Source organism: Scyliorhinus torazame, chromosome 2 (genome assembly GCF_047496885.1).
Source record: "Scyliorhinus torazame isolate Kashiwa2021f chromosome 2, sScyTor2.1, whole genome shotgun sequence".
Lineage (NCBI taxonomy): Eukaryota > Metazoa > Chordata > Chondrichthyes > Carcharhiniformes > Scyliorhinidae > Scyliorhinus > Scyliorhinus torazame.
Genome location: NC_092708.1, coordinates 356,263,524 through 356,278,338, shown reverse-complemented (window position 1 = coordinate 356,278,338; position 14,815 = coordinate 356,263,524). Strand labels below are relative to the sequence as shown.

General features: G+C 45.5%; 1 protein-coding gene across 2 annotated transcripts in view; it reads right to left on the bottom strand.

Moving 5' to 3' along the window:
- Positions 1-12,284, bottom strand: part of prkcha (protein kinase C, eta, a) — a 302,477-nt gene extending 290,193 nt beyond the window's left edge. Inside the window, exons 1-2 of one of the 2 annotated variants that reach the window (XM_072491907.1) lie at positions 11,840-12,284; positions 11,245-11,662 (exon numbers count right to left, since the gene is read on the bottom strand). In XM_072491907.1, coding sequence (XP_072348008.1) covers positions 11,245-11,589 — 345 coding nt within the window. In that variant the 5' untranslated portion in view covers positions 11,590-11,662; positions 11,840-12,284. The other variant, XM_072491914.1, reaches the window with a different exon arrangement.
- Between the last annotated feature and the right edge of the window lie 2,531 nt (positions 12,285-14,815).

Below are 14,815 nucleotides of genomic sequence, written 5' to 3'. Positions count from 1 at the left end.
GGTGCAACTCTATTTTATTATAAGGTTAACTATATTAACATACTTGAACTGTGGGTAAATGCAATACCAACTTTAACTGTTGACCCTTGCCTAGTCCTAACCAGGTGATGCACTCAGCACATGGTGAATGTCTGTGTTGCAGGCTGTGAGCTCTGTGCTCCGAGCTGGCTGCTACTAGAATGAGCGGGAACTCTCCTGTCCCCTGTCTTTATAGTGCGTATGCTCTCACTGGTGATTGGCTGCGGTGTTGAGTATGCTGATTGGTCCCACTGCATGTCCATCAGTGTGTGTGTATGTGTGTGTGTCTGCACCATAATATACTGGTGTATGTTATGACACATAGCATCCTAGGTTTCCTCATTCTTTCATGCTGAAGTGGATTCCTATTACTGCAGAGAGCAGTCCTAGCATCTTGCCAAGGAATCATTCCTCATGTGTTTGTTTTAGATAATAAGTGTTAGCAGGCAGTGCAGCTCAGGGAGAAAGGGTCATCACAGCCAAATGCAGTCATGTGCTCATTTAATTACTTACAAATCAAGCCATATCATTGTTTCCCCATCCTGTACTGGCTGAGATCAGCTAACTTAGCAAAAGTCAGTGTTCAAAGTTAAGGGCAGGATCTTGTCCCCATCCCCCATGGTGGGTTTGATCACAAGGTTTTATCAAGCAGGAAAGTAGCGGCACAGACCCTGCCGTCTTCCCATCTCCACCCCAATTAAGTCTGTGCCCTGCATTAACTGAGGTTTTAAATAGGCAATTAATGCCCACTTAAGGGTCTTATCCCATCACCGCTTGTATTAACCCAGCAACAGACAGGGAACTCACCATAGGGGGGAGCACAACAAGCAAAACCATGCAGCTGCTTGTCGACTTCTCGGGGGTATGGATCCCTCTTCAAGGGCACAGTACCTGATCAGGGGACCCAGCTACAGGAGTGGGTCTGTCAAGAGCAACTTGCAGTTGACCCACTCTCCCCACCTGACCCCTCCTCACAACCCCCACACCACAACCCCCTTCCCATCATCACTCACTTCTGGCCTGGGATCCAGCAAAGACCCTAGGCCTCAAATGGGTGTTGGACCGGCATCTGCCACTGCCTCCCAATTGAGCTGCCATCCTCTGATGACCAGTACATCTTGTTGGGTGGCATTTTCACCTTTGGGTTCCCTGATCCCATATGAAAGGTCTGCCAAGTGTCTGAGTGGAGCACAGTATGATGCGCCTTCCAGAAAGGAGGTGATGCAGGACTCTTGCCAGCACTCAGGCAGCAGCCCGAGACACCCACTGCCTCTCAAAGGATTCCACCAAAGGATTTTTTAGATTAAAAGAGTCATTAAGATCTCAGTCTTGGTTCAGTGGTAGCACTCAGCTCTGAGCAAAGAGGGCCATGGGTTTAGTCCATGTCACGTTACAGTAAATTTAGAACTTGCAGTCAATATTTTAAAATTTGGAGCGCAAATTAGTAAAATAGCTGCAGCAAATCATGTGACCTTTAGCATTTTGAGCTCCGGGCAGTCACAAGTTTCAAGCAAGCGGCAAACTAAATATGGGCATTCACATCCATCCAGAGAATTCACACATCCCTTTGTTTCAGGATGGACCATCAACAGAAGAGCTATAGCATTGCAGCTGACCCTCCTCTCTACTTCACCACGGGCAAATGAAACATTGAAACTTGATGTGTGTTGGACAAAGGTGAATGGATCGCATCAACCTTCCATTGTATTATGATGATTATGAGCTGGTTTAGCTCAGTGGGCTAAACAGTTGGTTTGTGATGCAGAACAAGGCCAGCAACGCGGGTTCAATTCCCGTACCAGCTTACCCGAACAGGTTCCGGAATGTGGCGACTAGGGGCTTTTCACAGTAACTTCATACTTGTGACAATGAAAGGTTATTATTATCAGTCGTCCAAACTAGGCTGGGTGAATTTCAAGGTGTCAAACGACAACACAGAATGTGCAATCAACAAGCCATAGCAAATATGAGATAAAAAAATAACCTTTTATAGAAACCTCAACAAAAGCTTGCTGCTGGGATTAGTTAAATTAGGACAATGACTGGAAGGTCGGACAACACATACTATTCACATATTGATCACAGGTAGTAAAAGGAACATGCAAATTCCATCCGTGACACCCACTGCTGTATTGTCAGCACATTATGTAAGTTGCCGCCTCAGTGCTGCACTGTTCAGCTGTCATCTTTAAATGAGATTTTTAAACCAAGACCCTGCCTGCCTTATCCTGGCCTAAAAGATCCAATGGCAGTGTTGAAGGAGGAACAGTGCAATTCTCCTAGTGCCTGGTCAACATTAATCCTTCAATCAACATCAATAAAATAATATCAATAATCTTTATTATTGTCACAAAGAGGCTTACACTACACTGCAATGAAGTTACTGTGAAAATCCCCAATTCGCCACACTCCGGCGCCTGTTCGGATACACTGCGGGAGAATTCAGAATGTCCAATTCACCTAACAGCACGTCTTTCGCGACTTTGCGGGAGGAAATAGGGTTAGGTGGCAAATAGGGTTAAGGAAAATCCCAAGGCTTTTGACACGCACATAAAAAGCAAGAGGGTAGCCAGGGAAAGGGTTGGCCCACTGAAGGATAGGCAAGGGAATCTATGTGTGGAGCCAGAGGAAATGGGCGAGGTACTAAATGAATACTTTGCATCAGTATTCACCAAAGAGAAGAAATTGGTAGATGCTGAGTCTGGAGAAGGGGGTGTGCATAGCCTGGGTCACATTGAGATCCAAAAAGACGAGGTTATGGGCGTCTTGAAAAATATTAAGGTAGATAAGTACCCAGGGCCTGATGGGATCTACCCCAGAATACTGAAGGAGGCTAGAGAGGAAATTGCTGAGGCCTTGACAGAAATCTTTGGATCCTCACTGTCTTCAGGTGATGTCCCGGAGGACTGGAGAATAGCCAATGTTGTTCCTCTGTTTAAGAAGGGTAGCAAGGATAATCCAGGGAACTACAGGCCGGTAAGCCTTACGTCAGTGGTAGGGAAATTACTGGAGAGAATTCTTTGAGACAGGATCTACTCCCATTTGGAAGCAAATGGACGCATTAGTGAGAGGCAGTATGGTTTTGTGAAGGGGAGGTCGTGTCTCACTAACTTGATAAAGAGTTTTTCGAGGAGGTCACAAAGATGATTGATGCAGGTAGGGCAGTGGATGTTGTCTATACGGACTTCAGTAAGGCCTTTGACAAGGTCCCTCATGGTAGACTAGTACAAAAGGTGAAGTCACACGGGATCAGGGGTGAGCTGGCAAGGTGGATACAGAACTGGCTAGGTCATAGAAGGCAGAGAGTAGCAATGGAAGGATGCTTTTCTAATTGGAGGGCTGTGACTAGTGGTGTTCCGCAGGGATCAGTGCTGGGACCTTTGCTGTTTGTAGTGTATATAAATGATGGAGGAAAATGTAACTGGTCTGATTAGTAAGTTTGCAGACAACACAAAAGTTGGTGGAATTGCGGATAGCGATGAGGACTGTCAGAGGATACAGCAGGATTTAGATTGTTTGGAGACTTGGGTGGAGAGATGGCAGATGGAGTTTAATCCGGACAAATGTGAGGTAATGCATTTTGGAAGGTCTAATGCAGGTAGGGAATATACAGTGAATGGTAGAACCCTCAAGAGTATTGAAAGTCAGAGAGATCTAGGTGTACAGGTCCACAGGTCAGTGAAAGGGGCAACACAGGTGGAGAAGGTAGTCTATAAGAAGGCATACGGCATGCTTGCCTTCATTGGCTGGGGCATTGAGTATACGAATTGGCAAGTCATGTTGCAGCTGTATAAAACCTTAGTTAGGCCACACTTGGAGTATAGTGTTCAATTCTGGTCGCCACACTACCAGAAGGATGTGGAGGCTTTAGACAGGGTGCAGAAGAGATTTACCAGAATGTTGCCTGGTATGGAGGGCATTAGCTTTGAGGAGCGGTTGAATAAACTCGGTTTGTTCTCACTGGAACGACGGAGGTGGAGGGGCGACCTGACAGAGGTCTACAAAATTATGAGGGGCATAGACAGAGTGGATAGTCAGAGGCTTTTCCCCAGGGTAGAGGGGTCAATTACTAGGGGCATAGGTTTAAGGTGAGAGGGGCAAGGTTTAGAGTAGATGTACGAGGCAAGTTTTTTTTTTTTTACACAGAGGGTAGTGGGTGCCTGGAACTCGCTACCGGAGGAGGTGGTGGAAGCAGGGACGATAGTGACATTTAAGGGGCATCTTGACAAATACATGAATAGGATGTGAATAGAGGGATACAGACCAAGGAAGTGGAGAAGATTGTAGTTTAGTCGGGCAGCATGGTCGGCACGGGCTTGGAGGGCCGAAGGGCCTGGTCCTGTGCTGTACTTTTCTTTGTTCTTTGAAACTGGAGCACCCGGAGGTAACCCACGCAGACACTGGGACAACGTGCAGACTGCGCACAGACAGTGACCCAAGCCAGGAATCGAACCCGGGTCCTTGGCGCTGTGAAGGAACAGTGCTAACCACTGTGCTAGTGTGCCAAAAGAGACTACGGGTGCAATCTACCAGCAGCATTGCACCCGAAAGGTGGTACAGCCGTAAATGCTGGGAGATCGGAATTAATAGGCTCGCCACGCCTCGTGAGATCCAACACGATTACGTTACGATCTGAATTCCACCCGTTGTGGGCGCTAGCACTATTTTGCAAATCTGCATTTCAGTGTGAGACAGCTAGTCTCACTCTAACATGCTTCCAACCAAGGCCCAAGGATCTACCCCTTCTCCTCGGAGACCTCTGGTGAGCGCCTTTCAGTGCTGGTCTCCACAAACCGGAACCAGACGGAATGGAACTCATGGGGGTCTCCAAGGGGATCGGAGGCCCCCAGGTGCTTGCACTCTGGGCAGGGTGGCACCCTTGGAACGGCTGGTGCCACTTGGGAACCCTGGCACAGCCAGCCTGGCACCCTGGCAGTACCAGCTGGGTGCCAGCCTGGCACTGCCAAGGTGCCAAGCCTGCAATATTCCCATGCCAGGGATCAGGCCAAGGGTGCCCTGAGCATATGAGACAGAGTATGGCGGGGGCCCAGGGACACCCTTATAGGTGAGTTGAGGCTCCTCAGTGCAGGAAACGGGACTAAGTGCAACCTCGTCAGGGCATTCCCTGCTAAGGCCCTGAATTGACCCAGAGTCCCAGTAGTGGCGTTTCTCGGCTGAGAAATACCCGGCTAAACGCACTGATCAGAGGACTTGTTGCAATTCGGATAGATCGCGCTTCACCTGTTCATTTATCTCATTGTTGTTTCTCGGACTTTCTGTGTGCTATTGAGTCACGCGTTACTAGAGTGACCACATTTCCAAAAATAACTTAAATTGCCTGAGAAATGTTTTGGGATATCCACTAGATTGTGAAAGGTGCTACATAAATGCAAGTTTTGTCTTTCTATTCATTTATTTACCTCAGGACAAATCAATATCAAGTGTACGTCAAGGGTAGCACAAACAAACATTGTGTGTGCAGTTCTGGTCGTCACACTATAGGAAGGATGTGATTGCAGTAGAAAGGGTGCAGAGGAGATTCATCAGGATGTTTGCTGGGCAGGAGAATTTCAGCTATGGAGAGAGGCTGGTTAGGCTGGGATTGCTCTCCTTAGAGCAGAGAAGGCTTGCTCTCCTTAGAGCAGAGAAGGCTGAGGGGGGAACCTGATTGAGGTGCACAAGATTATGAAGGATACAGATAGGGTCGATAGGAAGAAACCTTCCCCTTTAGTAGAGGGGTCAATAACTAGGGGTCATAGATTTAAGATATGTGCAGGAGATTTAGAGGGGATTTGAGGAAAGTTATTTTCACCCAGAAGGTGGTGGGAATCTGGAACTCACTGCTTGGAAGGGTGAATGAGGTGGGAACCCTCAACATTTAAGAAGCATTTAGATGAACACTTCAAATGCCATAGCATACAAGGGTATGGGCCAAGGGCTAGAAAATGGAATTCGAATAGATAGGTGCTTGATGGCTGGCAGAGACATGATGGGTTGAAGGGCCTCTTTCCATGCAGTAAAACTGGATGACTATTCTTTAATTTGACATAACCCCAGAGAAAACCTAAACTTCATCTGTATGACGTCTCTATTTCTCACCCCGACTTTTGTAGGATTTCTAATGTAGTCTTCATGCCTAGCTTAATAAAGTGTCCATTTGCAACTACATTCAGATATTTACCCAAGAAAAAAAACATTGACCATTCCAGCTGGATTCAAGTACAAGTCTTAAAACTGTATCCCATCTCAACCGCGCTGCCAGGTTCCCCAGCACGCCCGAGGCTCAACAGAGACATAATAATCTTTTACAAAAAACAGATTTCAAATTGTCACTTTTATAAATTATACTATAAACCATTTTATATCAAACAAACAATGGCTTTGCTGAATTCCAACCAAAGTCAATGTTTTCGTACTTTGTTAGGTTGCCAGATCAGGCCCCTACATTTGTTATGATATTGGAAAAGAACCCCAAACAAGTTTTTTAATTTGTAAAACGGCGAGGAAAGGATACTTCACCCCAGGAGTGATGACTCTGACCAATCAGTATCTTTTATGTTAAAACAAACTTTAATTTAAACAGAGAATTAACCACACAAACATCAAAGAAATAACTTTACTATTATCAGTTAAACAGTTGTTAGACAAAAGGAAAAACTTGAACTTGTTATCTATACTTGCTACTAGCTCAAATTAAGCAACCCAATAAATGCCACTTATAAATAAAGCTAACAAATAGATTACTTGCTTTGGAGAGAAAGAGCCTTTCAGGACCAGATCCAGTACACTTCTGTCTTGTCAGACTCAAACTGCAAAACTACCGACAGATCTGGCACCTTCAGTGATTACAACATCTGATTCCAACTAAGTTCCATGGTCTGCTTACCGAGGACTAAACACCACTCCCCCATAAATTGACACTCCAGGAATCTCCAGCGTTCAAAACAAGATTCCATTTGCCCTTTATCCGTAACTAAGTAAGTAGTTGGAATCCTTTAATGACTCCGTAATTACAGCTTTAGCAAACATACTGCCTGTATAAATTTTAAACCAGGTTTTTAAAAAAATAATGTTACTGTCAGAAATATGAAATATAGTATATCAATTTCTACATTCATCATAACTTTGAAATAACATGTCTCAGTTAGATGTAAATATCAAATATTTAGAAACATCCGTTCCTTGAGAAAAACTGGAAAGGAAAGAGAAAAGAATTAAAACTTATATCTACTTAACAATTTTCATGTTCTCAATATTTCAAAGGGCTTCACAGCCAATGAACTACACTCAGTAGCCAATACTCTAATGCAAGCTAAAGTGAGTCAATTTGCCGCAGCAATTTCCCATAAACAGCAATGAGATAAATGACTAGATACTCTGTTGTAGCAATGCAGGCTGAAGGAAAAATGTTTGCTAGGCCATTAGGAAAACTAGTTCTTCTTTAAACAATGCCTAGCGATGACCACCTGGGATGACAGAATCTTGGTTTAAATTCTCATCGGAACAATAGCACCGTGAGCAGTATATACTTCCCTCTGCACTGCATGGCATGGCAACCAAGAATATTTGCTCAAGTATCTGGTGAGTGATTTGAATCTACTTCAAGCTTATGACTCATAGGCGAGAATGTGACTACTGAGCTCAGACCAAATTGAATTTTAACACAAGGTCGAACGAAGTTTATGACATAGAAATTTCAGACATACTTCAGCAGAGGTAGATGCCGTCTTAGCATCTTAGAGTTATAAAAGTCCACAGCACAGGAAAGGCCCTTCGGCCCATCACATCTGGACCAGTCAAAAATAATCATCTCAGTATTCTAATCCCATTTTCGGACACTTGGCCCACAGACTTGGATGTCTTGGCATCGCAAGTGCACATCTAAATGCTTCTTAAATGTTATGAGGGTCTCTGCCTCCACCACTCTTTTCAGGCAGTGAGTTCCAGATTCCCATCACCCTCTGGATGAAAACATTTTTCCTCACATCCCCATATAAACCTCCTGCCCGTTACCTTAAATCTATGCCCCCTGGTCATTGATCCCTCCACCAGGGGAAAGGTGTCTCCCTGTCTACTCTATCTATGCCCCTCATAATTTTATACATCTCAATAATGTCCTCCCTCGGTCTCCTCTGCTCCAGAGAAACAACCCTGTCTGTCCAATCTCACTTCATAACTAACACTCACCAGCCCAGGCAACATCCTGGTAAATCTCATCTGTACCCTTTCCAGTGCTATCACATCCTTCCTATAATGTGGATTCCAGAACTGCACACAATATTCTAGCTGTGACCTAACCAATGTTTTATACAGTTCCAGCATAACCTGCCTGCCTCCTCGGCTAATAAAGGCAAGTATACCATAGAGAAGGACATCAGCAAAGTTCCTCCGCTCGGCTGGAAAGGAAAGATCGTATCCCGCTGTTAACCAATGGACAGATTTCACTTCAGCAAGCAGGCTCTGTGTCAGTGCTTCCTCACGGAGCAACTAATTCTCTGGGATTGTGTGAGACCCTTGGCACCTCTCTTGGCCTAAAAGATGTACATTATTCTTTGCTTTCTACACAGTGCTTCTGTCCAAATCAGCAAACTCAATGAGTACCAAAGAAAGGCACCAGAGAAGCAAGAACCAAGTCAAATAATGGTGAAAATTTGGGAACAACCTTTTCAACCACTAGTCGGAATGAAACTGGGCTGGCCAAAAGTCAAATACTGAACATATCTCATCACATGCAAATTCCCTAAATTTCATTATTCTTTGTTAAATGAATGTAGTTGAGAATGCAACACTGGCATATCCCTGTATATCATAGAATTTACAGTGCAGAAGGAGGCCATTCGGCCCATTGAGTCTGCACTGGCCCTTGGAAAGCTCACCCTACTTAAGCCCACACCTCCACCATATCCTTGTAACCCAGTAACCCTATCTATTCTTATTGGACAATTTAGCATGGCCAATCCATCTAACCCGCACATCTTTGGACTGTGGGAGGAAACCGGAGCATCCGGAGGAAACCCACGCAGAGACAGGCAGAAAGTGCAAACTCCACACTGACAGTGACCCAAGCTGGGAATCGAACGTGGGACCCTGGAGCTGTGAAGCAACTGTGCTAACCACTGAGATACCATATCTTCTGTACATACTTCAAATCCTGACATTCTGGGTTCATTTGTGTATATGATAAAGATTATGACCTGCATTAGGAATCCCCTCAGATTCACACTCCTGTCTGTTACACCTGTTTCCAGTGGGTGAGGATTACCTAAGAATTACAGGCTATCACACCTCTTCCTGTTTATAGCAAGATGTAGCCAGACATACTGCTCCTGGCATAACCTCATGAACCATTGGAACAATGAGTCAGATCACATGATTGACGTACTGCTTGAGAAAGTACAAACCTATACAACCTTGCAGAAGGAGAGGCAGCACTGAGGCCGCATTTGGTAAAATAACCCAACTCAACACTGTCCCGGGGAAATCAGGATATCCAAAAATACCAAACAAAAAAAAGATTGTTGCTAGAAAACCTGTTTACTGAGATGAAGCAAAGCTTGAGTCAACAGCAGGCAGGCGAATAAACAACTTTAGCTTCTCCCCTTCCTAAAGCCCTTTCTCAGAGGCAGCAATGAAACAGCATTTTATTCAAAATCAATGTTACTAACAGCTTGTTAAAATACAAGCGTGGCAGATCATTCCACCCCCACCCTTCCAAATGCAATTGAAGTTGCATTCAGAACCAGGCGCAAAGGCAAGAGCAAATTGTTTTGCAGACATGTCATGTGCTAAAATAGGACATACTGGAAAAGTGTGGATCCAGATTAATGAAGAGTGGGTGGTAATTCACATAAAATATAGCATTAAAGCAGCAGTAGAGAAACAAGAGCTTGGAGATAAGCCTCCCAAACTGCTTTACGGGTAAATGGGTTTGACTGTGTGGGACTCAGCCGTGCAGATCATGTACCCACACAATTAATCTGGGCTTAGTTAACTCATCTCAGCAAGACAGGAGTCGAGGCATTACAATTGGCATCAGCACCCTGGATTGGGGTGGTAGAAGTAGCAGAAATCTACACTCTTGGTTGCTATTGAGTGATCTTTGTGGGAAATGTGCCCGTGTTAGTTTAGGGAGATGAGCAGACTGAACTCTGCTCCATGGTTTGAAACCAGTCCCATGACCTGGTACCACAATATTGGTCTTCCTCCAGGTCCTCGTTCATACACAGGACTAGAGAACAGCCAGCGCCAGGATATTCAGACACAACATAGAAAATAGGAGCCAATAGGAGGCCATTCGGCCCATCGGGCCTGCTCCATTATTCATTATCATCATGACTGATCATCCAACTCAGTAGCCTGTTCCTGCCTTTCCCCCCCCCAAAAAAAAACAAGAGAGTGAGGAGAGGAGAACTGAATCTTACCTAAGCCCAGCAGCAGTATCAAGATTGTGATCGAGCATAAAGCCAAGTCAATCTTTGATTCTGCTCCTGGGGCTCAGAGGACACACGATATGGAACTTGGAAACCTGGTCTGTGTACCTCCATCCCAAACATGGAGCAACTCATGGTAGTTTACAGGCTCTGGATTTTACAACAGGTCCACCAGTGCCACTGAAGAAAGGGTTTATGCCACTTCTCGTCATGGGATGAATCAGTATTCAGCAAATGTTTCCTGGAATTTGTAATAATGCTGAGTCGTTGGAATTAACTAACTTTTCTCCTCTCCTATGGTATAACAATCGCTTGCCTGGATTTTTAAAAAATGCTTACAGACAACATTCATTTACAGAATGCATATGTTTTTCCTCTTCTTTTAGCAGAATGGCATTTAAATACATTGTGCCACCTCACTGAGGAGTTCGTGGCTGCTGTAATCTGGTCACTGTTTTGCCTTTGGAGACAGTTCACTGTGCAAACTTTCTGTTTCATAATGGGAATTGTAATGCATATAAATGATTTACATTAACGCAAGGGGGATTATTATGCATCTATGTAGTCTATTAAAGTGAAAGATAAGAACAGTCTTTCACATTTACTACAGCTGTAATGGACAGCAAACCAGACGATGTGGATTGAAGATCATGTAGAGGTTGGGGGGGGGGGGGTGAAATCTCACTATAGTTTAATGGTCAGTACTAATGCAAAAACTGCCCACATGTGAACATTGTGTGAAGCACATTCCAATGAATGGTCAAAAGCAAGTTGGACTCTGATAGTGACAGCTTACCCAGCCTTCAAAGGTTTTCGTGCCATTTTTCAGCAATTCCTCGAACTGTAAGGTGCAATTAGCCACGAAGTCATCGTATCCGATAGGAGTGTCGTGGAAAACGGTGAGTTCGATCTCACTGCTTCTCCAGATGTGGGTGTTGAAGTCCTCGTTAAAAGTGGGCTGGCTGGTTTTCTGTTTAGTGACAGTCTGCCCGACCCTCCGGTTATCAACCTTCACCATCACATATGGATCCAGTAGCTGGTAACTTTTGCTGGATATTGAATGCCTCAGGGCGCATCGGGTTGGTTTCAGGTCCACAGCCTCGCCGATCTTCACCTTCAGAGAGCCGCTGAAAACCACCATTCTTGTACAGTCTGTGCTTTTGTAAAACCCACTTTCAGAGGCAATCGGAGGTAGCGGTATTACTCCAACAGATCTAAAAGTCGGGGGAGAAAACAAAAGATAGTTCAAAGGCAGCAAAGCTACCAGAAAGCAAACACACACATCTCAGTTTGATTTGACCGCGGGTGGGGGAAAGTTTTGGCTGAAGGCTGCAGCAAGAGGGAATGTGGATTCCGTCAGGAGTAACTTCTTCGCTTGCCCGTCCTCATACCTGGCAGAGTGATTGCGGCAGTCGGCAGCATTGCAGGTATCTGGAATGTCCTCACAAGCTTGGCAGCCCGGACTGAACTCGAGCAGGTTTCTCGCTCCCACTCAAAGATACTTTCGTTTCTAAGAGGGAGAGGGAGTGAGACAGATGTTGAGGATGGTGATCGGTGCGATTGAGTTATCCCCCCTCCTCCTCGCCGCCACTGCTTTGAGTTGTAAGTTTCCTGGAGCGGCTCAATCTGGATCCACTTGTTATTTCATTGTGTTTGAGTACCGAGAAGCAGGAAGCAATCAAACGTCAAATTTCCGTGTGACAATTGCCGAAGTGTTGGGCTTTTCGTTCTAAGTCACGCACTACCCAAAGAGCCAATGCTTCCCTTAAGGGTTACGTTTTTGAATTAGTGGATGAACCTATCGTAACAAAGCCTTTTGCACAACATGTTTGTTTGTTGGGGCGAGGGGTGGGGGGGGTCACATTTCACATTTATGCTTATATTGTTTTACTTCTACAATTTGCAAAGTATTCTGGGGACTGTAGTCTTCCCCGTGACAGGATTGACCCAATCGGAACTACAGCACCCAGAGAGTAGTAACAATACAGGCAGCTCTCATTGCGATTGGCTGGGGAGGGTCCAATATCTGAGGACTGTCGGCTCAAGACCCAATCGCATGGGCCTCCCGATGACTGACAGTCAATGTCCTCTGGGCACTGAGGCAGTGGCAGCATGGCAATCTCACCTGTTGGGTGGAGTTTATATGTCAGGTGACAGTTTTGAGTGAGACGGGAGCCATTTCGTTTCGCTACACTGAGTTTTACCGATTGTAATCTGCTCATGCACGCCTCAAATTCAAGAGACGTGGTTTGGGAGGCGCGGGATGAGTTGGAATGAGCAATTTTGTGTCGTTCGCTCCTCAGTAACCTGACGATGTGACCAGAACCAGGAACAGAACCACCCCGCCCGAAAAGTTTTAATAAACCTTAATTTAAGAGTTTGCTACTTTTCAATGAAACCATACTCTCTTTAAATTAATTACCTTGTGGTGCAATTACATTGGGGATGGAAACAACAAAAACGAGCGATATCCATCTCATTTCAGAGATTGCTTCTGGTAGGGAAACGTTCTGTGCTGTCATGCACAGATGCACTTTGGTGAGGAAAAGGTCAAGTAGATTTTATTCCCTCTTGCTGGTTCCCTCACAGGAAGGATGCAGAGGAGTGACGATCCCCTGGAGTGGAGGCACTCAAGTCAAAGACTGTACATGGAGGACTTCACTGTCTTCTGCTCGCATCCGCTGTCGATGCATAGACTGATCAACATCTGCGACCATTTCAAACTGGCCTCGGATGCCAAGGTAAATCATGGCAAATAGCGGCAAGGCCAGGTTCTATGGGAACAGGGCTGACCGATACCTTGTTCCCCGTCACCGTCAGGTCAGATGGCCAAATGGTGCTGGGACATGGGCATGTGTTAAAAACTAGAAGGAGCAAGTAGGTATAATGAACCAAAAACTGGGCATGTGGGAGCGACGCTCCCTCTCCATTGCAGGCAAGAATCTGGCCATCAGGTGTGAGGCACTCTCGGTGTTATTGTGCATGGTGCAGGTCTGGCCCGTTACCACTGTGCTGTGACAATTACCTGAGTCATTTTCCGCTTCATCTTGGGGTCATAAACGGACCGTGTTCGAAGGGACATGATGTACAAACCTCTAGAAAAGCCGGGAATTAACGTGCCCAACATCACCCTAACCCTGATGACCATCAAGCTGTGCGTAGACCTTTCAGCCATAGTGAACTGAGGGCAGGGGAACTGTGTTGAACCCTGATTGGGCTGTATGACTCACATTGAATGTATACAGTTAATATTACATGTATCACAATTGTATTGAAGCACCTCAGAATACAACTTGATCTATGTAGACAACTTAAAAACTTTTGCACCATTTGCAATCAACATTTTGAAATATCTGTAATATTTCTTTGACTGTATTGAAGCACCTCAGGAGAGCAACATGATGTCTGTAGAAAACCTGATTATTATTGCATATTTTGTGATGGCCATTTTGAAATTTATGTAATGTTCTTTCTGTTGTTTTACGAATAAAGTATATTTTTGCAAAAAAAAAGAAAGCGAAACATAAATACTCCACCAAATAAGCAATTAATGCTGAACGTAAATAACAAGACAACATTAGAGATGTTTCAAAAGCAGTATTCCTGTTTGACAGGATATATTCACAATACAGTATGCAAATGTAAGGATGTACCATGGCCAATCATAGCATCTTACCAATATCACAGGAATTTGTCCACCTGATTGGCAAAACAAAGTGGTAAAATCTATTACTTATGGCACGAGCAAGGCACAAACAGGTGGGGCTAGATTCTCCGCAGCCCCGCGCCAAAATCGCTTCGGTGCGGGAGCAGAGAATCCAATTTCACACCGAATCCGGCCCGGCACTGGTCCAGCGGTTCTCTGGGGCCCAAGAATCGCCGTGTTCAGGGAGTACTCTGAGCGGCTGAGGGCCCTTACCAGAGGCCTGCCCAGCGATCCTTCGCTCCCGACCGGCCGAGTTCCCAACGGCGAGGTTCTAACCACCTATTGCTGGTCGGGATGCTGGCGTGGCGGCTGCGGACTCAGTCCGGGATGGGGGGATCGGACACCAAGGGAGCCTTATAGGTGGCCAGGGGACAGATCGGCGGGGTTAGATCTTCGGGCACATGGCCGATCGTGGAGGTCTACATTATTCATCTGCCTCTGTGGCCTGGGTCCGCCATGGCGCTTGGCGCGGCCACTGGAGGCCGCCGCCGTGCGCATGCACGGACTCAAAATCCGGGGGCCCATATCCGCAGCTAAAGCTGCGTGAACTACTCTGAGTCCCTGCTAGCCCCCTGCAGGTCATTGAATCAGCTCATCTTTTCTGCAGGAAACTCCAGAGTAAAACCCCAGATTTTTATGCCAGCGTGGGGACATAGTCCCA